The sequence below is a fragment of the Cynocephalus volans genome, chromosome X (assembly GCF_027409185.1).
Source record: "Cynocephalus volans isolate mCynVol1 chromosome X, mCynVol1.pri, whole genome shotgun sequence".
Classification (NCBI taxonomy): domain Eukaryota; kingdom Metazoa; phylum Chordata; class Mammalia; order Dermoptera; family Cynocephalidae; genus Cynocephalus; species Cynocephalus volans.
Genome location: NC_084478.1, coordinates 164,917,380 through 164,943,732, shown reverse-complemented (window position 1 = coordinate 164,943,732; position 26,353 = coordinate 164,917,380). Strand labels below are relative to the sequence as shown.

The 26,353-nt window shown below is 38.3% G+C and overlaps 1 protein-coding gene across 1 annotated transcript in view; it reads right to left on the bottom strand.

The window, feature by feature from the left end:
- AFF2 (ALF transcription elongation factor 2) overlaps positions 1 to 26,353 on the bottom strand; it is a 369,137-nt gene that overhangs the window by 318,443 nt on the left and 24,341 nt on the right. The window contains exons 2-3 of the mRNA XM_063084949.1: positions 23,097 to 23,217; positions 12,947 to 13,807 (exon numbers count right to left, since the gene is read on the bottom strand). Of these exons, the coding sequence (XP_062941019.1) occupies positions 12,947 to 13,807; positions 23,097 to 23,217 (982 nt within the window). The remainder of the gene's footprint in view (positions 1 to 12,946; positions 13,808 to 23,096; positions 23,218 to 26,353) is intronic.

The following is a 26,353-nucleotide window of genomic DNA, read 5'->3' as shown; positions in this document are numbered from 1 at the left end:
AGCCCAATATGTCTTTTAATATTCCAAAGCATTGCTATAAAATACATGGAACATTTTAACATGGATTTTTTCTAACTCTATTTCAGAGTTGAACCACTATTGACATCAACATAGAGTACCTTTTTGTTTTATGTGTGTAGAAGGCATTGACATTCAATCTTTCAATCTTCCCAAATTCTAAAGGCTAATTTCAGGAAGATTCAGTAGCACACTGCAGGTACAATTTCCTTTCCTTTCCCCCTAGAAGATGAAATGAAAATATTTATGTGGCAGGGAGGCCTTTTCCTTCATAAGTCAAAATATAGAAATTAGATTTTGCTTTTTAATATGGCTAATATGTCCGCTGGAACATACCAACTAAGGAACTTTTATCTGTATTTCTGAACTATGGAAAATGGCCAAGTTCCATGATGCACTTGATTATTTTTGATGCAAGTGCTCTCAAAAGAAAGTTTCACCTCTAAGGACTCTCCCATTCATGGTAGGGAATGTGAAGTCCAACAACAAGCTAATGTGTTTCTATTAAGCCAGTTGGACTGGTTGGTTTTGCAGAATCCTTTCAGCATCAAGATTCTCTAATTCTATAAATTGCTCCACAATCATCACTGCAGTCTTACTGCCACTCCCCAGCCCCCAGTCAAAGAAAATACTGACTTGCTTTTCTCAGAATACTACGTTTTCATATCATGTTCATTAGCAGAATATAAGCTGTTCTTTAAGGTACTGATTACTTTTTTCTTTTAACTTGATGCCCAGATTTACAAGTGGAGAGCCGAGGCTCACGTGAGGCCTTTGGTGAGAACTCTTCCTAGCAGGCTTGTATGTTCTCTGTTGCAAAATAGTAGGGTCTCAGCTCCCAAAGTTGCTGTGCGTACAGTAATTTCAATATAAGAAAGTATATAGGAATTACAGAGAGAATTTCAAACAGTTGAGAACAGAGAAGTGCATAAATAAAATCAAGTAGATACATTAAGATCGATTTCCCTCTACTTAAAAAACACAGTTGCAATCCCAGGAACTATGGAATGCAAAAATCTTGTACACTCCACTCCACTCCTTTCTCCTGCTTCTACTACCAGGAATTCATTGATCTTAATTGAAAGGCAATGATCATGTCCACCAAATAAAGGCAAGGGAACTGAGCTGAAGAGTTTCTGAGGTAACAATTTATAGACAGCCAGATGTAATAACCCTACACCAACTCCACCAAATCAAAGGATGTGACTTCTTTCTCAATGGTACATCATGAGGAGAAAGAGTCAGGAAGGATCATAGAAAAGGCCATAGCTATCAATACAAAAGAAATTCAATTGAAAAATGTGTTTGTTCGACTTCAAAAAATTACAAAATACAAAGCATAATTTAATAATTAACATAAAGCATAACTAACAGAAAATTGTCACTTTCACTCCTGTGATTTCTAAGAAAGTATTTGTCATATATTCTCTAAAGTACTGTAAAATATTTCCAAGGTAAGATATTTATTTTTAAGTGGTGAACTAAAAAGACCATTTGTAGGAAATAAATCCTTCATTGAAACATAGAACAACAATCATGATTTTTTCGTATGTATCTTTACACAAAAAGCATAGTGCAAAAATTAATCAAATATTATGAAATTTAAAGCCTATAATATGAAAGCATGACAATAAAAGAGATAAAAGGAGAAACTTACCTGCTTTGTGCGGATCAGAGTATCAAAGAAAGGAATCTTGGGTAATGGTGTCATAATCCACAGCTTGCCCAAGGTAGAAACCTCCGTGTCATTTTAGATTTCTCTCTGTTGGCTTTCTCTCAATGGTGCATCTAATTAATCACTGAATCCCATTGAATAAACCTTAAAAATCTATCTTAAAAACAGCCTTAGTTCAAATTGCTAGCACTTCTGGCCTGAAATATTTCAACAGCCTGCTCAATGATCTTTCTGCCTCAAATCTCACAAGCTCTATCATGCTTGCTACTCCCTTTCCCTGACTCCCCTGCCAATCCCATTGCCAACATGACTTTTCTAAAACATCATTTACCATGCTTATACCTTATACATTTTTAACGGTCTAAAAGGCTCTCCATGACCTGGAGCTAACACCAAGCCCCCAATTTTCCTAACCACTCTTCCTTACTCCCCAAACACAGCTGATTCTTTTGTGTCTCATAAGTCCCAGGAGTCATCAGGCCCATTTACAACCTGACCTGAGTTTACATTGTAAGAAATGCCTGTATTCCCACTTCTTCACCAAGAAAATGTCCAATCATTTTCAAGAGCTGACACACAAGTTACTACCATATTGAAAAAGCTTCTAAACACCTCAGACACTCTTAGTCATTCTCTCTCTGCTTCCACAGAATGCCAAACACTCTTCTATTATACTTCACTGTGTTTTTTCTGTTTCTGTGTCCATATCCACTGAAATAAGCTACTTAAAATAAGGCAACATGTCATCATCTCAGTTTCCCAGCTCTTAGCATACTGCCTGGCACAAGATGGCACTCAATATAAGATTGATGAATGAATGAATGAATAAATAAAACGAATGGATAAAAAAAGACATGGGGTCTTACAGGTATTGTCTTCTAAGGAATCTTTCCAACTATGCATACTATAACATTTTCAGAGTTAAAACATCACAATTCATAATATCAGACTCAATGTAAACAAATCAAAATGTTATACTAGTTTTTTAAATGTTTATCTTTGAGCCAAATCTTGCCCTCTAGTATTCAACAAGACCATTTTCTTCTAGAATTATGAAGGGTGGATTGGGGATTCAGATAGAAGTCTCTGGTGTGGGCCTTTTTTTGCCCATCTGTCTCATTGGGAAAGGAAGTTAGATCTTCCTGTTTTCTGAAGAATCTGAAGGTCACGTTTGTTCAAATAAACAGAGTATAGCTGCACAGGGACAGTTTGGGGGCCTCAACACACAGCACAGAACACTTCATAAGCAAGACCCCACTTTGGACGAGCATCCTGGTCTGCATCTCCAGCAAGTTCCCAGGTATGTTATTTCTAAATGTCCCAGAGGAAACCAGTTTCTCCAGTAAGTTTGCATCAAAGTTGGGATAAATAGGAGATCCTGAGGCAAAGGAAGGTCAAAGAATGGGTTTACTCTAGAGCGAGGGCCATCTCCTTAACCAACCCCAGGAGTCATCATTTATATTGTATTCTGTGTGAATAATGACCCCCAAAACTGTTCAACATGGCAGCTACTTCTCTCTACACCAATCTTTTTGATAAAATTACAACATAATTGTAACATTCTTCTATGATACTCACTTAAAGCAGTGAGTTGTCATGATACCCTTTTATCACAAGAAGCATTGTTCTTGAAACCCCATCAATTTCCAAGGATTTATGCAGTCCATTTCAGCAGGCTAGGATATGACCTCCTTTTCTTCCATCAGCACGTGTATTTTTTAAAGCCTTGCTCAACTTCATCTCATCTTTAAAGCCTTAATTAAGTAGATATTTTCTCCTATCACTCCTTCATTCTACATTACCTCAGAACCTAGATATTGCTCTGGACGCAGGGCTAAAACTTCAGGAAGTACCAAGAAAGCCAACATTCTCTAGCTTTCTTCCCCAGAAGTCCATTGGCTTTCTCAGGGTCCCCCACCCCCCAAAAAGACACAGCGACACCTGACACATGCATGTATGCACACACAAACACAAACACTCCTACACGTCAGTTAGGAAGAGCCTGTAGCCATCAACCCTTTCACTCCACTTAACTCAGTCTCAGGCTATGCAAAAGGACTTGCTATTCCTAGAATCTTAAAAATTCGTACCTCCCCACACCCAAGTCCAATACATACTTTAGTCCTTCTGATCCATACATGATTCCAGAATCCTAATTGGGTTTGGCCTAGGTCCTTCTTTTCCCTAAAATTATATGTTTAAGAAAGCAAAAGACAAAAGGACCTTTACCCCATGAGTCACTAAGGAAAAAGAACCTCTTGAATGGAAGGTATGATTGTTAGATTGAAAAGTATTTCTAATCGTGGGTGCAAAGCATTCACATCTACCTGTCTGTAAGTCTGTGGTAGCCTCTATTCCACTGACTGACCTTCCTCCCCTCTCTACTCGAAGCCATCCTCCTTTGTCTAGATCAAGCACTGGGGTCAGAAAACAAAGCTTTACCAGCCCAATGCCTGTTGTATAGCTTGCTGGTTAAAAATGAAAAGATGACTATTTCGTGATATGGAAATACGTGATATTCAAGTTTCAATATCCATATATAAAATTTTATTGGGACACAGCTACACCCATTTATTTAGGTACTGCCTATGGCTGTTCACACACTACAATGGCAGAATTGAGTACTTATGATGGACAGATTGTATGGCCAATAAAGTGGAAGATATTTACAGAAAAGGTCTGCCCACCAGCTCTTGCTCATAATCAAGTCTACTTTCTGATAAACTGTTTTTTACTATATTGTTTAATTGGAAGGAAACTTTATACTCACTGATCTACAAGATTTCTAAAAATCAGTTTTGAACAATTGTAAACAGTTTACCTACAGCGATTGTATTTCACATAGGTACAGTCAAGTTGAACAGCTTAAAGAGAATTTGACTCAGAACCATTGTGGACTAACTTGAAGTTGGTTCTGAGATAGGGAATCCCACCTCACTCCTAAAGACTGGCTTGGGCTTTTCATTATGGACACTGCCTGACCTCCCTGCATTCTCAGCCTGGGAAGTATGAAGAATGATCCCTCTTGTAGTGGGTTGAATAGTGTCCCCCGCAAAATTGATGTCCACCCAAAACCTCAGAATGCAAACTTATTCGGAAATATGGTCTTTGCAGATGCAATTGGTTAAGTATCTGGACATGAAATCTTCTGGGATATAGGGTAGGTCCTAAATCCAGTGAGTGGTGTCCTCAAAAGAAGAGGACACAGAGTGGCATAGAGAGAAGAAAGCCATGTGAAGGCGGAGGCAGAGATTGCAGTGATGCTACCACAAGACAAGGAATGCTTGGGGCAATCAGAAGTTATTTAAAGGCAATGGAAGATTCTTCCCTAAACTGTTTTAAAACTGTCTTCCTGACATCTTTTTGGACACCTAACCTCCGTAACTATGACAGAATAAATTTCTCTTGTTTTAAGCCATCCAGTTTGTAACACTTTGTTATTGCATCTACAGGAAACTACTACACCTCCCATTTCCAGAGTCTTGTAAACTTTTCAAAGATCTTTCAGCTATGTAGTTCATTTATCCTCACAGTAATTTTATGAAGTAGGCAGCCTATGGATTATCTGCATCCTTTTGCTGTGGGACAGTGAGACTCATCCATTTACTATCTATGAAAAAAAGTCAGGGATTCTGCCTTCTCTTTGTTAACTACTTTTGTTATTTGATGATCCTAAGTGGATTTTTAAATTAATCTATTTCAGAGAGGCTCAAACATTTGAGAGAAGGCTTACTCCCTCTTTAGCAATTATTTTCATGTCCACTTTTTACTGACCTCTCATTCACATCTAGCGTTTATACTGAGGGTGGTTGTGTTTCATCCACAGATATCCAGATTTTAGTTGTGTTGTTTGAGCATCCCACCAAAGAGACAAAAACTCAGAACTTATGAACCAAGAAAAGGTCCTCTAACAAGTTGTGTCATATGTTACTCATTTAGGAATATTGCAAAAACACTACTTCTCACCATACTTGCAAATGAAAAACACATGACTGTAACCTGTAAAACCACAGGAAAAAAATTGTTCTTTTGGTGTATTTGGCCCCAGACTTTTGAAACATGAACCCAGTAAGGGAATTTTAACTTAAGCTAGATTCAGCTCATTATTCTCTTGCCCCTTATGTGAAAGTAGAGAAGCTACTTTTAGAAAATTAACCCATACTTATACAGCAGCACACTGTACACCATGTGCCATTGCGGAAATGGCACTGAAGACCTGGATTCTAGTCCCAGCATGGCCACTTGTTGACTGTGTGACTTTATGCAAGTCTCTCTGAGATTAAGTTTCTGCATCTGTAAAAAGGAAATGATAATCCCAGAACCTGTTAGGATGGGATCAAAATAAGATAACATATGTGAAGGCATCTGTAAACTGTAAAGGTAAGAGTTTTTTTGTTATTGTCACTTATATTATAAACTGTATTTAGTAGTCAAAGCACAGCACATTTTTAAATGGCTAATTAAAGATTGTTCGCTTTCACATCGATTAAAAAAATACTAAACAGACTTACAATACCCATAAAGAGTTTTATAACTCACCCCAAAGCTCTTTGCATTTACTATTTGAATTGAATCAATATCATTATCAACCTGCCAATTTTTCTTATTCTTTAATGCAGAATAAGAACAGTCTTTTTTTTTTTTATGAGTGCCTCAGAAAGTACTAAACTGATTTGATATATCCAGTGATAACAGGATGATTTGGAACAAAAGTTTATCACTTTACTGGATACTGAATCTGTCAAAATATTTTCCTAGAAGCAATGTGAAAACAGAAGTTCTCATTTTTCATTATTTTAGTAAGTGGTGACAAAAGGATTAGGAGGCTATTTGCTGAGTCCACAGCTTGGTACTTTCTGGTGAAATGCAGCGTAGAGCTGTTACTTTTTCTTTTTAATAGAAGTTGAAATAATATAGTACTCCAGGAAGAATTGTCAGTCAATCCCTAAAATCCAATTCTAGTTTGCCCATATTTATCTACTCTTACAAATTCCCATGCTATTTTGAAGGATGGTAGCGAGAAGCGCACAGGCAAGGTGCAGGGTCCTCCATGCTGTTCTAACGCACATCCTCTTGGAGGGGTATGGGCCAGCCAGGTAATGGCTAATGTTGCTTTACAAATAAGCTGGGTCTGGGCTTAACCGCGAAGGAGAAGCTCACACTTAGAGATTTAGAGCTCGAAGAAATCTCACCAATGAGTCTAATCTCCTCATGTGACAAGAGGCCTAGAGAGGTAGAATCACTCAAGTTCACAAATCCAGGACTGAAGGGGAACCCACATCCCAGTATATCTCATCCAAACTATGCTTTGAAATATTCCACACGTATCCTCACATAAGGATTTACTTTCAGCTGTCTCATGAACAATCACTAAAATTATTAACAAATAGTAGTGTTTTAAGTTGTATCATTATTAATAAAGATGACATAAATTTGTATAAGGTAAGAATTGAAGATTTTTTTTTCACAGAATAAGAATAAATCTTTCTTTTGACTTCTTTCCAACAACAACAACAACAAAAAATGTTCAAAGCGACAAGAGATTTAAAAGCAAAGAACACCAAACGGATGCACTGAAACCGAATACTCTGATACATTTAAAAACTGGAATGTTGAAATTTGACATTGTTCCAGGATGCTGATGGCTAGAATCACTTGCATACAGCCTTAGAAAAGAAAAACACACAACTGAGAAAGAACAGGACTTGAGAAAGTAGGAAGAGAAAGCAGGCATTTTCATACTCTTTAATAAGCCAGTGTTGAGATCTATTGCTCAGTTTGACTAGTGCTAATGAAAAAATAGAGAGGAAAGGGACTCAGCATTACTTTAGAAAGAGCCTTGCGAAAGCATGCTGAGCAAGGGCTGATGTCTACAAGGGAAGAAACGAGATGTGCTTTTCTTGTAAGGGCATAGAAAACAAACCTGGGAGATCTCAGAGCTTACTGTTTGAATTAGGGAGGGCAACTGGCTTGAAAGAGTTCCTAGGTCACCCATGAAGCCAGGGAAAGTGAAGTGTCAAGGTCAGCATCACACTCTAGCTGCCACAATGCCCACTCATTAAAGATAACTGACAGTCTGGTTTTTGAGCCCTATCTAACTTTGATCCTACAAATCCTCAGCTGCAGACAATATCCACAGCTGAGATATATCCTCAGAATATACCTTGCATTTTTCTCATCTCCCTTTTTTGTATATGCCATTCTCTCCATCCATCACTAATATGGACATATAAGAACTGCCCTCCAGATTCCTCTTGAACTACTGTAATTCCATACAGTATTCAAGGTCAAGTTCAACATCTGTTTCCTATTCATTCTCTGTGAAACCTTCCCTGGTTACTCCTATGTGTCGATATCTGCTAAACCAGTCTTACTATTGTGAGAATGGTCTCAGCCTCCCCTCTTCAGGACACCTTTCTTAATCACTGAAGTATGGAAGTCTTAACTGAATCATTTCCTAGAAGCTCTGGCCTCTCCATTACAAAGAATGCAAGGCTTGGTGTCCCATTTTTATTACTTTCCTTTTCAGATGTTCAGTTGGGGCCACTTCATTTTAGCTTAGGGAGGCACTAAAGTCAGGGGGAAGATGAGGAAGTATGGTAAGGAAAATTAATTTGAATACCAATGAGATGAAGAAGTTGGAAGAGCTAGTCAAAAAGCATAAACAGAAAGCCACTGCCAGGGTATAGACTAGTAGAAGGGAGGGTACAAAGCTTTCTGGATTCCACACATCTACAGAACAGATGCTAAGGTCGAGAGTCTTTCCTGGCATCCTGGAAGTGTAAGGACTTTTGGAGGTGTCTCCATTCATTCTTGATGGGGTTGAAATTAGGCCAGTCATAACCTTGGACTAAATACTATTTTATTTCCATAAGAATGGAAAAAAATAAACTTGTGATGTACAACAAGTGAAACACTTAGCATGAGTTGCACACAGCAGCTGATTGGCCTTCTGTTCTTTGAAGGAGCTGCCTCTATGATTTCTGTGTAGCTGCATGGACATACCCAGAGCACCAGTGGTAAGAGCCCAGCATTCTCTGCAGGTCTGACACAAGAGAACTGAGCCTACTATCTACCTCAAAATAAATAAAACTAATTATACTCACAGTGTTCACTGCATCGGGTAGAAAGCAAAAAAGGCCAGTCACAAATGTGAGCAATCACTTTTCAGCTGGTTGACAAAGCTAGCCACGAAAATAAGCTATAGACAAATCCCATATCGGCTCCATTGAAGTTTTGTACAAAACTTAGTTTTGAGGCCATTTGAGCGTCAGATAACCTTAGATCACAGCCAAAGCAGAATGTAAAGCAAATGACCCTTTATGGTGATGGCAGTCCACACATTAGTATTGTACATTCAAAAGCTAATTGACTTAGGATGGAGACACTTAATATGTGATATTGATCCTTTAATTTGCATGCAATTATTTACTTGCCAAACAATACTAATAACAATACTAATAACAAATTGCACCCAAATGCAAAGCTATCTATACCAGCAGATTTTTATCCTAAGGTAAAAATAAACAAAAACATCTGCAATAAAATCACGTATAAAGCTACATTTATTAACAAATTAATTTCCTAATAAAACACCATCTGCAAGCAACCCTCGGTTTCCACTTTACATAAATAGGCCTTGTCCTGTTTTCAGATACATTTCCCAGAAAATTCTTCTAAACCCAATTGCAGAAGCCATTTTTTTTTTTTTTTTTTTTTTGGTTGCTTGGAATGTTAAAACATCTGTAACATGAAGTTTCAAAACAAACAAATTATTTGTTTAAATGACATGCTTCAATTGAAAAGTTGACATTTACAATAAAGTTCATTAGACTTCTTATTCTTATTATTGATACAGAAATTCTAAGAAGCATGGAAATGTTTCAAGGATAAGAAATAAAAATTTCCCCACTGTTTACACAAGTATAAACACATAAACAATCATGGACGCACACACATGCACATTGCATTTCAGTAATAGTCTGTGATTCTCAGATCGCAAATGTAATCTTATCTGCTTATTTGTAGGTCTTAGAATGCTGTCTTTTTTCTGGTCATTTAACTCTTCCCGTTTCCCCTCCCCCCAAATGCAAGTCACTAACACGTCACCTCCTTTTAGGGTAAGAGGTGAGTATGCTCAAAGAAATACTGTGATTGCTCTATGGGTAAGCCATTTTGGTAACAACTCAAAGTAATGCTACCACTCATAGAAGATGGCTACATTGACTAGGGACTTGCAACCCAGTGCCTGAAACTCTAGGTGCCAGGAACTGGGGCTGAATTCTAATGTTAAGTGCTTTTGAAAAGTGCATCAAGATTTAATGGGGTGAATTTTCAGACTTGGTCAGAGTTTCAGCCACATAAATTCCATTAGATTCAAAGCTCCATAATGCTCCACTCTATCTATATTTATACCCACATTTTAATCTATGCTTTTCTAAGCTCTCTTGTTGGGCTACCTAACCTCTAATTTCTTTTCCTCCTATTTTTGGTTTTCACATTATCCTTAAATTCTGTATATTCCCCTGACTTCAGGGCTCTAAGCTTCTCTCTACCCCTCTTTCAAATCCTTCCTTAAGAACTGTATTTAAAAACAATTACTTTCTTCACTGATCTCTCATCATTACTTTATTGCACCTGACCCATTTTTCATGCAAAGCTCTGCCAAAGTCTATTTGTACCATCACCAAAGGCTGCATGCACATGGGCTGTTCCTTGGATAATCATCTCCAGAGCTGATGACAGCTCAGACTCTCTTTGAAAACGCACCTCTTATTGGGTATGCCAAAGCACTGACTGAAAGCACAGAGTCATTTCTGAATCTGGGTCAGCCATTTTGTGAATGTATGAGAGAGAGGATTACAACAGAGCAGATCTCATTGGGTCTGTGACCTGTCACTCTGCTAATGAGGTATGGAAATGGACTGACGGACTGCTTTATGGGGCACTGCTATTTCCAGACCAGTCCCAAGTGATGACACTGCTGTATAAGGAGGGAACAAGAGCAGATACCAGGGAAAGCGAAGGGACAAGAATGACATCCCAACCTCCTATTATAGTCCTCCTCTTTCAAAGCAGATCTCTTTTTGATTTTTAAGTATTAAAACCCTATATTAAGCCATCCAGGAGAAATTAGTATTAGGACTTTTCAATAACTATATAGGAGTAGAGCAGAGTAAGACACAAGCAGACAGAGAACAGTTAAAGATATATAACAAAGGATGAATTTTCTAGCAATTGTTTACCTTTGTTCATGTTATTTGATTGACATTATGGCTTAGAAAATGTAATCAAGCAACCATTTTTGAAACTCCTTCATTCAACAAACATTTATTGAGTATCTACTATGTGCCAGGCTTTTGCTGGGCACTTGGGATACAAAGAAGAATGAGGCATTCCTTGCCCTCAAGGAGCTCACAGTCTAGTAGAGGAGACAGACACAAAACTGAATAACTATACAGTCAGGATGTATAAAAGGTGCCAGAGAAGCCCAGAGAAAGTGGATTATAATTATGTTGGAGGATCAGGTTAGCTTTCACAGAGAAGGTGACAACTGAGCAGACCTGAAGGAGAAACAGGACTTGATCAGGAAGACAAAAGAGGATGGGGAAAGACATTCTAGGCTAAGAGGACAGCAGGGAAGAAAGCAAGGAAGCATGATAAAGCATGACATGATGGAGAACCATGGCAGTTCCATGTGGCTGGGATTTGCTTGTGAAGAAGTGGTGAAATGTGAGGCCAGAAAAAGAGTATGAAACCAGAGAGAGTGGAGCCTTGTATGTGGGACTAAGAGATCTGCACATTTGCCTGGAAGTGATGAGAAGGCATTGAAGAATCAAAAGCAGAGAGTGACATGGTCAGATCTGCCTGTTAGATCAGCCTGTATGGAGGATGGCTTGAAAGAGAGATGAGACTAGAGGCAGGGAGACCAGCTAGGAGGGCCCATCATAGCTGTCCAGGTGCGAGATGCTTGTGGGAGTTTCAAAGGCTGTGAAAGTAGAGAAGAGGTGACAGATTGGAGAAATATTTAGGAGGAATCTTGACAAGACTTAATGAATGATGATACAAAAAGCCTCAGAAATGAAACAATATTTAAAAACACATGTCCAGAAAATACAGCCAATAGCTCCAGGCTTCCCTTCTTTTGCATTCCCATGGTCCTCTGAAATTACCGCATCTGCTGAGGATGAACAAAGGAAGAAGAGCCAGAGGGCACATGCAGGTAGACTTCTCTAATTCAGACACCACTAACTTGGAATCTGCAACGACTCACACAGACTGCCTGTCAGTCCTATTGAGTGAGGATGTCAACCTACTTTCTTCTTTGTTTTTTTCAAGCCTTTAGTCACCAGTAACAGGAATCCAATCTAAAAGCAGTGGCTTCTTCCAGTCAAGCACTTGAGGTGCAGTAGGCAGTCACTTATATGGTGGTGCCTGTGGGGCAGCCCCATATATGTCCCCCACCCAGGGTCCACAGTCTGGAATCCAATCATTAGTGATTCATTTCTTTGTGAGAGGTTTTGGTCCCTCTCAACTTCTCTTTTACAAGGCAATGATTCCTGAGATGGGTAGAATAGCCATTCTAAACCCAGTGGGATTTTGGTTGATCATAATGCTTTTTGCTGTGACAGAATGGATGGCAGTATTATAAGAGGGCTATGTAGGTACCTGTAGAAGAAGGTGATGCAGAAGGGAAGACTGAGGGATACGGAAGATAAAATTAAGATCTTGCCAAGGAATGGCCCTGCGAGCACTCAAGAAACTAAGATTCTTAAAAAATGCCTTCCACTTCAGGTTCCAGCAAATGTCATTTGTATATTCTTGTAAGTTAAGGAAATTCCTTGATTTATGTTTAGGACATGCTATTGGCTAGTGAAGGCCTATGGTGACTTAGAATATTTTCAATAACCTCACTACTTATGACCAATTAAAACACTAAATGTTATTCATTTTTATATAACATTACTACAAAAGCATTGAAACTATTTTATAACTCCAACTTTTCATTCACTCAGACCGGCCTTGTCTTTTGTCATTCCAAATTATGAAGATTCTACTGCATTTGCAAAGTCTTAACCAGTCATGTCACAAGTGACAGAAGATCAAGTATCAGACTCTGACCTTGAAGAGTCTCATGTACGGCTCAGTAAGGTAAATAGGAGCTGCTTGTGAATACTTGATTATAGAGGTTAGAGCAGTGAATTTTTTAAAAAAAAAAGAAAGAAAGAAAACAAAACTTTAAAAATTACTTACTTCACTTGTTTGGAGAATCGTGAACTTTGGCAGTTTAGTCTTTGAATTGGCTGCACTGGGTTTTCCATCCAAGAGTGATCCAAATGACAGATTCCCAAAGCTGTTCTCAAATTCGATTGAAGGCTTCAGCGTTGGAGAGATGTCTGGTGCCTGATCTTGGCCATCCATGGGTCTTACATATGCCGTTGGCTTTTGCTGCCCCATGCTTGTTTTGCAGTAAATCCCTGGTGGGAAGTTTTGAACGGAAAGGCCACTGCTGGGAGCTAACAAGGAGGAAGCAACTAAGGGAGATCCAGGAGCTTGCACTGTAAATTCAGATTCTTCTGGTGAGTTGGATTGAAATATTTCTTTAAAAGCATCTTCTCCACTTGGCTTAGGGTTGCTGTCTTCCTTTGCAGATAGGTTAGACTCTTCGACTGCTCCAATTTGGGGCTCTTCAGCAGGGTAGACAAAGAAGTCTTCTAGTCTGGCTTGAGGCTGGTCCTGTGTGGAAGTCTGCATCTTGTTTGGCTGACTGCTGGCCTGGCTTGCTGGTACAGTGCTTGTGTTATGACAGTCTCGTGGCCACTCAGGTTTTGATTTTCTGTTGCTGTGTATTAGAGTTGAATTCAGTATCACGACAGAAGGTGGAGGCATTGGTGTCGAGAGGTGGGTATTATCCTGGTGCGGAGGGATCATTCGGTTCTTTTGTTCTGGAAAAAAGGTTGGTTCATTTTTGTTGATGGGAGTCTGGGGCACAGAATTCTTTGGGATTCCCACTAGATGATTCTGATTAGAATGATTAGTTAGCAAATCCTTCATTTCATCATAGTTTCCAAGCGTGTTCTGGACTCGGTTGGCAAGTGCATCACCTTTGTTTGTCTAAAATAACAAAAAGATGGGGGTGGGAGGAGAGAGAATGAATAGGTTTGTGTTTCCTAATGTTAATGTTTTAAACAGATGTTCTAAGTTGACTAGCATATAGGGTTCTTTCAAATTGTCATGCTGCCATATAATTTCATACTTTTCATGTGCTATGTAAGAAAAAAAATCAATAACCTTATTGAAAGAGACTCTTGGAATGAACGACTATGATTAACATTTGTCTACTCCTTCACCTGTCCTCAAACATGCTCACTGGGAGAAAACTTTAAATTACCTTATTTACTAATTTTATTGAAAAATAAATAATATATTTTTACATCAGATGAGCTGAATTGCTACATTCTACATTGTGATTAACAATTTCTGTGTACTGATCACTGGAATTATAAAGGGTGTTCAACTTATATATGTTTTTGATGCATCAGCCTTTGCACTACATTATACTAAGGAAAAGGCTTAGCCCATTGGATAAGGAAGTCAGTTAAATTGTGCTATCATGACTATACTGTTTAGAAAATGCACAGGATTAAACAACAGCTAATTGAGCTAACTTATGACTAAAGTGAATCTAATTCCTTTTAAACAAACAACTGTATAAATTACTGGTGTCTGCCTACATATTCTGGGGGTGAGTGTGTTTATATATTGATGATTCATACTCGTTTACTTTGAAATGGTGCAATTGTTCATCAACAGTGACTCAACCTCTCCTGTGTGTTTTCAGCGATTTAGATAAATTTATTCAAGAATTTAAACTGCTGCTTAAGAAGTAAATCAAAACAAAGTTGTCTTTTCACAGTGATGTTAGCCTAATGTGTAGGAGTTACAGAGGCAACCAAATAATTCTAAGGACAGCCAATATACCAGCTACACCATCCCCTGTAGGATATACTTATCCCATTAAAATGGCTGTGATCGCTTTTAATATAATTAAACTTCTGCATGAGTTTTTGCAGTATAGAAAGAAAAGCTTTCATGACTAAAAAATGGTGGGTAGCTGTATACTTGGAAATGACTTTGATGAAAGCTTGGCTGTTCATCCTCGAAACTGACTTTTATTATTCTCTTTACATGCCAAGGAGATTATCAAAACAAGCTGCTGAATTCAGAAGGGCAAATGACTTCTTTGTGCCTAGAAGTTTCTTCCTGCACTATCCTTCACTTTCTGCATGACCCTGGCCCAAGATGTTGAAATGAAAGAAGGCCACTGGTATCCAGGGAGCCATCTGGCAAGTGGGCCACTGGATGATGAAGACACCACTCTAGGTGGCCTTCAGGTCCCAGGCACCATATGCAAGCTCTCCATGTACAGGAGGAGGTGACCAACTCCCTGTTGGTACACTCTCTACTGAAGATAGATGATGAATATCTAAGGTTTCTCACATGCCCTTAACACAACCCAGTCTCCTGGTGCACACAGGGAGTATACTTGTCCAAGTCTGGCATCTCATTCTAAACCTAGTTAGGTTGTACACTTGTGTGCTGTTCTCTGTATGTGAAGATGGGAAAATATGTGGATGGATAGAAGGTGAAATGCCAGAAATGGATGAAATCACCCAGGGAAAGAAAATGTAGAATGAGAAGATTGGGCTTTGAAGAGAACCCTGTAAAACATCAACCTTTAAGAGACGGGGAGAAGAAGAGGAACCAGCAAAAGATACCAAGAAGAAATAATCAGAGAGAGAATCAAACCAGAAACCTTGGCCTCATTATTAGCACAATCTCCACATACTGTATAAAGTATTTAACTCATACCATGTGTGAAATCATGTAAAACACTTCCAAAGAAATGAGGGCAGTTAGAGGAATATGAATTTCAAAGATTAAGGAAAAGTATGCTAAATATAACTAAGGGAGCTCTGTGGGGGTTGGAGACCTTTAGAAATCAAATAAATATGTGTCAATTTCAGTTCACTTATGCTCCAGAACATCTTATATTGCATCATATGCAATCTTGGTGCTGAAGTAGTGATTAAACAATTAACATTCCATATAATCCTCAGCTGAATAATCACTGCATTTTCAGAAGTACACTTGAAAGACATATTTAAAAGACATAAAGGCATAGAAATCACATTTATTCCCCAAAAGTCCCTAGGTTTGTCATTTTTAATGGCAAAAATTACTTTTTAGCAAAGGCAAGAATAAACTCTTTGTATACAGCGATCTCCTTCAACCGAGTGGCACAATGAACCATTTGGGCAGCAGCCAAAACCAGTCTCTCTATTCAATTCCTAAATCTAAAACAAAGCAATTTCATTGTGCTGAGGATCCAGAAGGAATTTGATGCAAGCTTTAAACATTTGCAGGGTTCCTCTGACCCCTCAAACAGATTATCTCTTGGGTCAGATGATTGTCTAATGAACACCAGTACCTGGCTCTATTCAAAGATCTGACCCAACAATGGGAAACAACACCATTTCACTTCCCATTTGAAATGCCTTAATTTTACTACCTGGCTTTCATTCATACAGAGTTCTACAGAATCAGAAACTTGGCCCTAGGTGTCGCAGAGACCCTTGCAGGGTTCCTCTGACCCCTCAAACAGATTATCTCTTGGATCAGATGATTGTCTAATGAACACCAGTACCTGGCTCTATTCAAAGATCTGACCCAACAAGGGGAAACAACACCATTTCACTTCCCATTTGAAATGCCTTAATTTTACTACCTGGCTTTCATTCATACAGAGTTCTACAGAATCAGAAACTTGGCCCTAGGTGTCGCAGAGACCACCACAACACCTCAATGCCCTAAGGAGTTATTCCACTTTCTCTAGGCCAAAATCATCAGGACCCAAGAATCTCAAGTCTCATTTGCTTACATGTAAGCTAGTCATGTTCCTGTCCTTGTTTGAGCGGTAAAGAGAATAGACATATTCAACTTGTCCTCAGTGGGTAGAAACTTGTCTAGTTTTTAATGTCTCTTCATTTACATTTATTGTTATAATGGTCTGGGTTCCTGATGCAAGTTTAGACTTTTGTCCATGTATAGACTTTAAAATATGCTTGAAATTAGGAGAACTTCTAAACTGGCTAATGACTAAAACCATGTCTACATGAATAAAATAAGAGGAAAATTGAAATTTCTCTCAAATCGAGAAAAATTACAGTCATAATTTCTTTCCCTGAATAAAACTATGAGCTCTTGAAGGTCAGAGATCACTTTTTATTCATGCTTATATCTCTGAGACTTAGTCCCATGTCTGATGCATGTTAAATACTCAATAAATTGTTGCTGAATTGGACAGAACCAGATTGTAATTCATACTCTACCTATACTGAAATAAAAGATTTGCAATGTCTTGGAGTAAAAGGTACATAAATAGAAAGGCAAAACTCAGGCCAACTTAGTTGCTATGACTGAATATTAAATTAAACTTTGAGCTTCCTGGTAGGTAAGGCAAGAAGGAAAGGCTCATAGGTTATAAAATTCTTTTTGTCTGATGGAAGGAAGCATAAATTAATTTGTTAAATCAGACAAGTGGTTGCCTGATACTAATATGCAAAAAGGAATTCCTCTCATTGGTTCCTTCACAAAAACCTTTGAGCAATAAAACAAACATTTTTTTTCAGCACCAATTTTCCAGAAAATGCAAAGATGTTCTTCACATGGCTTTTTCTTTTGATGACCAAAGGGCAAGAGCATTACATTAAAGTCTAACTCAGTGAAAGACTATCTGCATACAGAGTTAGGGGTCTAGGCCAATACTGTCCAGGAGTACAGCTTTGTTGTACACTAATAACATAGGGGTGAAGCTGTGATAACCTGGAGGACTGGAGGGATGTCATCTCCCTTAGACTAGCTTCCTCACAGAGCAAGGGTCTCAGAAGGACTTGTGACAGGAACTGCATAGCAGGCAGTTCAAGGTAGAGTTCACTGGCAACACTTTTTGAGATGGTGATTGAAGGAAGATCCATATGCTTTGCATAACAGACGTGCTGTGGCTACAAGTAAGAATTACCATGGTCATTCATAACACAAAAACTGGTAAATTCAAAACACTCATGAGGCAGGGTTAGGCACAGAGGACACACAGACATGTAGCCTCAAGAAGTCCACCATTCAATAACATCAAATAATTAACAGTCCAATCCAAGTCACCAAAGTAAACTCTCTGCCTTTCTGGAAGGTGAGTAACTGTCAACCAGTGTTTAAATTTCTCAAGATGTAGATATGAGATCCACTGGGTAGAAAACCCCATGGGGCTGAAATACATTTATATACATCTACACAATGTACTCTCATACACCATAGCAACTTCTGATTCACCCTCCAGAGTCTTAGTAATCCTATTAAGGAGCAAGGTATCCTTGGCAATCATGATCGAACATTATAAACATGGCAAAAATGAAATGTAGCCATTTCAATCGATTATAGGCTCTTTCAATTTGGCCAATTCTTTACTTCTCACTTTAGATAATAAATTGATTCCTTAAAGGTAACCTCTGCAGCCATTATTTTCTAAGTAATCACAATTTCTCTATCATCAAGGAAATGCATTTTCCAAGTATTTTCAGGCATAAATTACATGTCTGGTTTGTGGCTCATGACTAACAGCACTGCTTCATTTAAGCTTTTTGCCGCTCATTACTTCAGGAAATGCAAACTTCCCTCAGTTTGCTTCTAATACTATCTACAAATCAGTAATATAATTTCATTGCAAGACTAATGTGCTAGAAGGCTATTGTACCATAGTATTTCTTTTTAATAAAAGTAGCAAAGTAATATAAGTTTTAAAGTTCGTTTTTTCTTTTATTTTATCGTGGCTACAGTATGTAATTTAGGAATTGTTTTCTAATTCTAACATTTATACTGTTAGTCTCTCTAAGCTCTAAGTTGCTATTTGTTTCTTTACTATAATTATAATAACGATAATACCTTAAATTTGTATAGAACTTTACAGATTTCAAAGCAAGGTATCCCAGGTTCTTTCATATGATCCTTATTCTAATAATAATAATAATAATAATGATAGTAACATTTTATAGCTCTTCACAGCAAAACAAGAATGATTCACTTCAGGAAGGAGGAAACTATGGATCAGAGAAATGAAGTTTCTTCCCCATAGTCACCCACAGGAGGTAAGCTCAGCAAATCTTTTGACTTCCTGTGAGAAGATAAACAACTTCCTGTTACAGATACAGAATCACACAGAACTGGATGCGAAATCTAGATTCACCATCTAGAAGGATATAAAGCTGCAGAGAAGGCACCTCACTTCTGAGTTAAAATTCCTCATGGGAAACATATGGAAAATGCATAATCCAGTTGTCATAGGATCAAATGACCATGTACATGAAATCCTGGCATAGTGCCTGGCACATGGTATGCACTTGGTACATGCCAGTTCCTTACCAATCTTTTCACAATAACCTAGACATGTAAAATGGCTTCCTATTTTTCAGTCACTTTTGAAGACACTCTTCTCAACAGCATGGCACAAACTCAGATTTGAAAATTATAAGCTACAAAAGCAACCCCAGAGAGACGTTCCCCACCAACAACCAAATCTGGGGATGGTCAACAATTTTTCTATTCTGGGAGTGGTAGAGGCAAAGCAAAGAAGGGAAAGAAATAAGCCAAGAACATAAGAGATGACCTTTCTTCTTTCTGCCAACAAAGGGCTGTAGGTCCCAGGGACCAGTGTTCACGTTGGCTAGTTTACAAACCACTGACACTCTGGAACAAGTGAACAGGTCGTGTTTTGAGCTTTGGGATAGCAAAAAGTTTCCTGAAAGTCTTTATCTACCAACGAGAATTTTGATTTTTAATTTGATAAGTATTCCCACTACAACGCTGGGAAAGAGTTGTGGAATGTCTTCATTTCTACCAATGGATTCTGAGCCAGCTGTAAGACTCCAATTGCCACTGGTATGCCCAGTTACTCCAAGGATGTCCACCCCAGTCTCAATCTGGAGAGACTTTGGAGATGCACATCAGTTCTACTATCATAATATGGGGAAAAGGAGATGCATATTCCTCAGTGGTTTCCCAGGGAACCCTGAACCCTGAACATAGACACACCACAAGATGAACCGATCATCAAAGCAACAGTGAAAAAAAATTAATTACTAAGTCACCAAATATTATTATTGCTTTCCTTCATAGTTTTGACTCAAGAACAAAGGCTCTTCCCCATTAATAAGCACAAAGGCAACAAGCTACAAATCACGCAACAGGCCTGGCCTTGCTCTAGAGTAAATAAATGTTCCCATCTCTGTCTCTACCTGATGTACACTTGTAGTATCAAGACAGATGGCATTTGAAAACTTCTGACAGTATTGATAACAGGGTATTTTTTTTCAACTGCCTACTCAAAACTACACTGCTAACATCTAAAAACAAAAATGCATCTATATGACAGGTCTTGTTATTACGAGATGGCATTTAAATTAAACATACAAGACTATTCATTCATCATGACTTAAAATTATGAAGGGAGAATAAACCAAGAATTCTTTACCTCATAGTAGTGTTGAGGACAGAGTGAATATTGAATTTTAAGAATAAACCCATGATAAAAGCTAATTTTTCTAACCGATTCAAAGATTAGTTGTAAAACTCATCTGGTTGTTCCTCCATCACCTCGAGAAAGGACAACACACCTGTCATCCTTTGACCTCTCCTCCATTTCTGGAGAAAAAGGAAGCCATGACTTCTTACTCTACCCTCAATCTTCCTTCCACTCTCCTGCTGTTTTCTCATTCTATTGTTCCTTCTTCACTTTCCTCCCTATGGCTCATAATTCTTCACATGCCCTCCAACCGACATATTTTTAATCTCCTCTGGGAACTTGCATCACTCAGTATCACTTCTCTTTCCCCTATCTTCCACCTTCTCCTTCTACCTGATATTGGTTACTTTCTGTCTATCTCTAAATGTGTACACATTTCTCTCACTTCTTTAAAGAAAAAAAGCTTCCCTCCATGCAATTTTTTCCTTTACTTTGTAACTTACCTTCCTTCCTTTCTTCATCCACGCAAAACCTCTCTGCAAGATCAAGTCTACAGTGACTGCTTCTCTTTCTTTATTTATGTACTTCCCATTTACTCTCTAACCCCTGGCAATTTGGTTTCCCCCAATGACCACCACCACCATCAGCAAATAAAACAACTCTCCCTAAGGTCACCAATTACCCCCAACCGCCAAATCCAACAGCCAATTTATAGTTCTTACATTTCCTGACCTCTTTGAGGCATTTACCTAGAAAATCCTTCCTCCAAAAAAATCCTTTGTTCCCTTTGTTTCTATTGAATATTTCTTTCCTAGTTCTCTTTCTGCCTCTCTGATCATTCCTTTTTTAGTTTCCTTTCCTGGCTTCAGCTTTCACCACCTTGTTTAATGTTCAATGCTGCTACTTCCCAGAATTCTCTTTTTGTCCCTCTTCTTACTCCATAATCCCAGTGATGGTATTCATTCTAACAGCTTCCACTGCCACCTAGATGACGATAACAGCTAAATCTCTCTCTTGGGACCCAGACTCATGTATCCAATGCCTACTGGATGTCTCTCCCTCGCTATCTCACTGGCACCTCAAAGCCACTGTGCTCAAAACTGAATTAATTATTTTTTCTCTACAACCACCAACCCCGTTCTCCTCCCTTAAATTCTTTCTGCCATAAGCTCCCCTTAACAACTATAATAGCTTCTTTATTATCCTCTAGTTTCTTCTTCCTCCAATCCACTCTCCACATTGCCCAACATCATCTTTCTAAATTATACATCTGTCCTAGTCATTCCCTAACCTAAAAACTTGTGATGTCTTCAATTCATGTACAGAATTGCATTCAAACTCCTTGGAATGAGGTGTAAAATCTTTGCTGATATTTCCCCTGCCTATTTCTCTAACCATGCAGTCATGCAATCACGCTTTCAGGATGATCTCTGCCTTGAGACTAAGAATTTCTTGATGGCAAGGATTATGTTCTATTCACCTTTGTACACTAGACTAAGACAGTAACTAGCACATAGTGAACCTTCAATAACCATTTGTTAAACTAATCATATATTTATATATACACATTCAAAGGAAGTATACAAATTAAATCAGTTGAGATAGGAAAACTTTTTTTGTTTGTTTGGTTTGTGTGTTTTTTTTTTTTTGATGGATTATACTATCACTAACAGACTGAAAACCAGTAGATTATGCTACCTAAATCCATTTTTCAGGCTTACCAATCTTGAAAGGTACCTGAGTGTCTCAGTGAAGAACTGCTTACTTGTTCTTAACAAGACAGCAAGACTCTGCTCTCACTAGCCACCAATCCAAACAGCTTACAACCTACCCCTAAGTAATATTTGTCCTATGCTGTCCTCATTAAAAACTTTCTTTTTCCAGAAGTTGTTGCTCCTTAAATGGTGCTTTTCTAAAATCGCAACTTCTGAAAATTTTCTCTGTTGTTGTTTTACTTTTACATCATTTTCGTTTCATTACAGTAAATTACACTGCTACTAAATTTCAATAAAAATCAACCAGCTGCCAGCAATTCAATAAGATTCTTCCATCATAATCTCTTCCCAGTCACCCCCAATCTCCATCTCAAATAGAAAGTTCAGAGGCAGTCATTGTAAAATCAATACTTGTACACATAGCAGTTTGATCATTATTGGAGCTACACACTAGCCAGAATACAACTAGAAAATCAACCTAGCTACACTAACTCCTCTGGTTGAAGCAATCTCCTAACCCATGATTACTAACCACCAGGAAAAAGGATTGGCTTTTTCCTTTATCCTAGAATAATGATTTTCAAAGAGCATTCAAACCACTGAACAGCTGCTAACAGCATCAAATGAAAAAAGGAAAGCAGTGGCCTTGCAATAGATGGCACTGATTGGGAAGAGAAATAGACATATCCATTGACCTTCTGATGAAGTCTTCAGGGGCTGCCTCTCTGATAATCAAAACAGTGGAAAATGTCAAGGGGGCATTCCTTGCTGTAGGAAGTGTTGGGCAGTAAGATGCTCCTTGGAGACAGGAAATCTCACAAGTCTCTTTCAAATCTTACTGCACTCCCGAAGATGAAATTTATCTCTGAAGACTTCCTCAGAAACTTGCAATTGCCTCCAAATACTACACACACACACACACACAGACACACACACACACACACACACACACACACACACACACACACACGAGTGTACAAGTATATATAACTTGTAAAATATATTCTCCTGGAAATGATTTGGGTGCTTTAAAAATAAGTGTTGATTAGTGAGTTCAAAATGTTTAACAAGCAACCATTTTCCAGAAAGATAAATTACATACATATTCAGCTACCTTGTAGGGCTCCCCAAAAAGATCAAAGCCTGAAGAAAAGAGATCATCTTCTTGTTGGACTTCTTGATTCCTCCGCTCCCATTCCCTTTTTTTAAGTGCACTACGGTCTTGTTCATAGTGACTAATATAAAAAGAAAAAGACAAAAGGAGAAAAGGATTAATTAGCCATGTAAGTCATTTAGATCTCCATTGTTATCAATAAGAAGAAAAAAAAAATGCAAGTCAACGCTACCCATGTTGATACTGCGTTGAGAGCAGAGAATCCATCTCTTTACTCCCACTGGGTTTAAGATCCTGGTTAGCTCTTTAGAACAAAGATGGAAATAGAAACTTGCTTATTAAAAATTGTACTCAGAACCATGCATGTATGGCAGAATCCTCTTCTCTTGTCCTTTTTTAATTATTACAAGCAATTACATACTCCGCAAAAGTCAGTCCACTGCAGAGAAAGGTACTGAATTAAAGTTACAACTATCTAGGGATAAGAATCCACAGATGTTACAAAGTCCCAAGGGGGAGGAATTATCAGAGTATGGAGCTGCAGATAAGCTAGAATTCTGTACTGGGCCTATAGCCAGAGTTAGCCTTTTCCAATGAAATTATAGGAGAGTTTAAGGACATTATCTCTGGAAGTCCAAAATCAAAAAAAAAAAAGACTTAATCACCCACACTTCTTTCTGTTGTTGTTTTGGTCTTCCCACAGTTTGCTTTGAAGGTGACTGGAAGCCTTTCGGGGAAACTCTTCACAAAGAAAGGGGTCTGTATTGAACAACAAACTACTAACTAACGATGAAAGAAATGAGGTGTCAAAAGCCTTGACTGACCTTAATGCACGAACCTATTATAAAAACTAAATAACTCTGTGACTCATCACATTTCAGGCTTTTCCACTGGAGAATCAAAAGCTTTCAGACAACTTTTAAGATTTATTCTGGGCCCTTGGGTTATATAGAATAGAATGTGTCCTTAATAAGAAAACAATTATTTTCTTCATCATGCAAGACTGTGCAAATTAAATCATAATCTGTAAGTCTTACAGTGGTATATTTTATTTTGTTCATTTTTTTTTCCTGCTTTGATGTTAACCTTACCCAAAGTGAGTACATATACACTGGGCAGATTTAAATTATATAAATGTAAGTAAAATGCCTATCAGGTGCTGTATAAATGTTGGTTTCCTTCCCCATGTTAATATTACCATGTTAAGAATTAATTAGATAATTGACGTGCAAATTAGCATAATAGCTAAAGGAATTACAAGACATGTACTAATACAAAAGTACAGTTGACAGGTTTAGAATACATCCCAAACCTTAATGCCTATCATTGGTAGGCTAGTTTGCACAAGAGTATCATAACTTTAATTTACAAAATAAGAGCCTAGAGTATGAGCTCTCTATGCAGCTTAAAAAGATGTTGATATATCTGGAGTGTACGATGCCACTAAACTTAATCATCCATCTTTCTCTACAGGAATCCTTGAACTGTCAAATTCAAAGTGACTTTGATAGCCTTATCTTCTGGATAAACAGCACTCATTCTCCTTTATAAAATAGTGACAACATTTACAGAATATTTAAATGCACATTATACTTTCATAATACAAACAATGCCAGATACATAAAAGCCCATTGGGCCACTCATGAGTATGGTCAGCAAATGTTATCGTGGTCTGGGAAAAGCAAAGAAAACCTCCAGAGCCCTACTCAAAGCCTGGGCTCCGCATCTGGGCCCCAACTGGTCAAGAAAGGTGCCAAGTCTAGGGACTGGAATCCAGACTATCATTTGTAGTCTCAGACACCCTCCTCAGGTATTACTTTGTCTAGCATCATCTTTCATTTCCACTCATAAGCTGAGATCAGATCCCCAAACAGTTGTCATGTGTCTCAATGTTTTCATGTTGGAGGCCGATGTGGAATCAACCAGGGGTAGTAACATCTTCAGTCCATTACATGTGGAGCTCAAGACTGCACCTTAACATTACACATCAGCCATGTGTAATCCAAGCCCATCAATTTGTCAAAATGTAAGGAAGATCAGGTGTCAGGGGTGGGAGTGAAGTAACAAATTAAAGCAAAAAGCTGGGCGGGGGGGGGGTGTTGCAAAGGAGAAGGACACTTAATTTCTTTGCCTTCCATAGGAGATGATTCTCCACTCACAAACAAAAACCAAAGTCTCCTGCTTCCAAGTAATGAGAGCAAGATGTCAGTTCTCTAGCTATCTGTTCGTTTTGTGCACCTGACAGCTCAGAATGACAGGCCCATAGATCACATTTAATTCTCCCACAGAGAGAACTGAAGTGCTTTGGTCCCTTGGCTTTGCAAACTACCACCCTTCTCCTCTGAGGGAAAGATATAATTAAAACTCCGAAGGAAAAAAAAAGAAAAGAAAAGAAAAGAAAACGTGCTTCAACTTGCATGACAACCCTTCAAGCGGCCAGGAGTAAGGGCACTTTCGGTGCTTTACAACCAGCTTTGATTTGTGAGGAGGCTCTTGGCTGCATTTTCACATCAGTTCATTAGCTACCAAATTCCAGACACAAATTTGAATAGCAGATTGAGCGTGCACACAGGTGTTATTTATTGCAAGCAAAACTGCCTGCTGCATTTTTTAACACATATAACAAAGAACAGTTAATTCTCCTATCTCTGGTAAGAATGAATTTAATCTCCATAGAGTTCCAATCTCTTGGAAGACAACCAAATATCTCCAACTTTTTCCTTTCTCGCTCAGCATGGCACTGTATTGAAAGCTTCACATGGTGAGGTCTAATGAGGAATGAACTACATGGTGATGAGGCTCTCAGTGTATAACGTCACTGATTTCTGACTGAAACCAACATTACTAATTTGAAGCACCAGCTAATTAAAACCACAGCTATGTATTTAGCCTCTTGTTATACCTACTGCAGTTTATAATTATAAGGACCTCTTTATCTACTCAATTAAAGTTCTTATGATTCAGGCAGGTTGTGTTTGAACCTGTGAACCCTGCAGAGGCTGCAGGAAAGCATATGTCTGTCCCCTGACGATTTGATGTATCTTTACACTCCCGGGCTTATTTTCCAAGGGAAAAAGGGCTCCATACTCCACAAAGAAATACTCAGGCCAGAAACTGGAATTAATCATCATGTTATTGGTCTAAACAATCCAAGTTTACTCACAGTGATGAGGACAGGATGAATTGGTTCTATCAGCGTGAAAACCCATCTTCATATTGAGAAGTTGAGCTAAAAATCTCAACTCAAGGACTCTCAC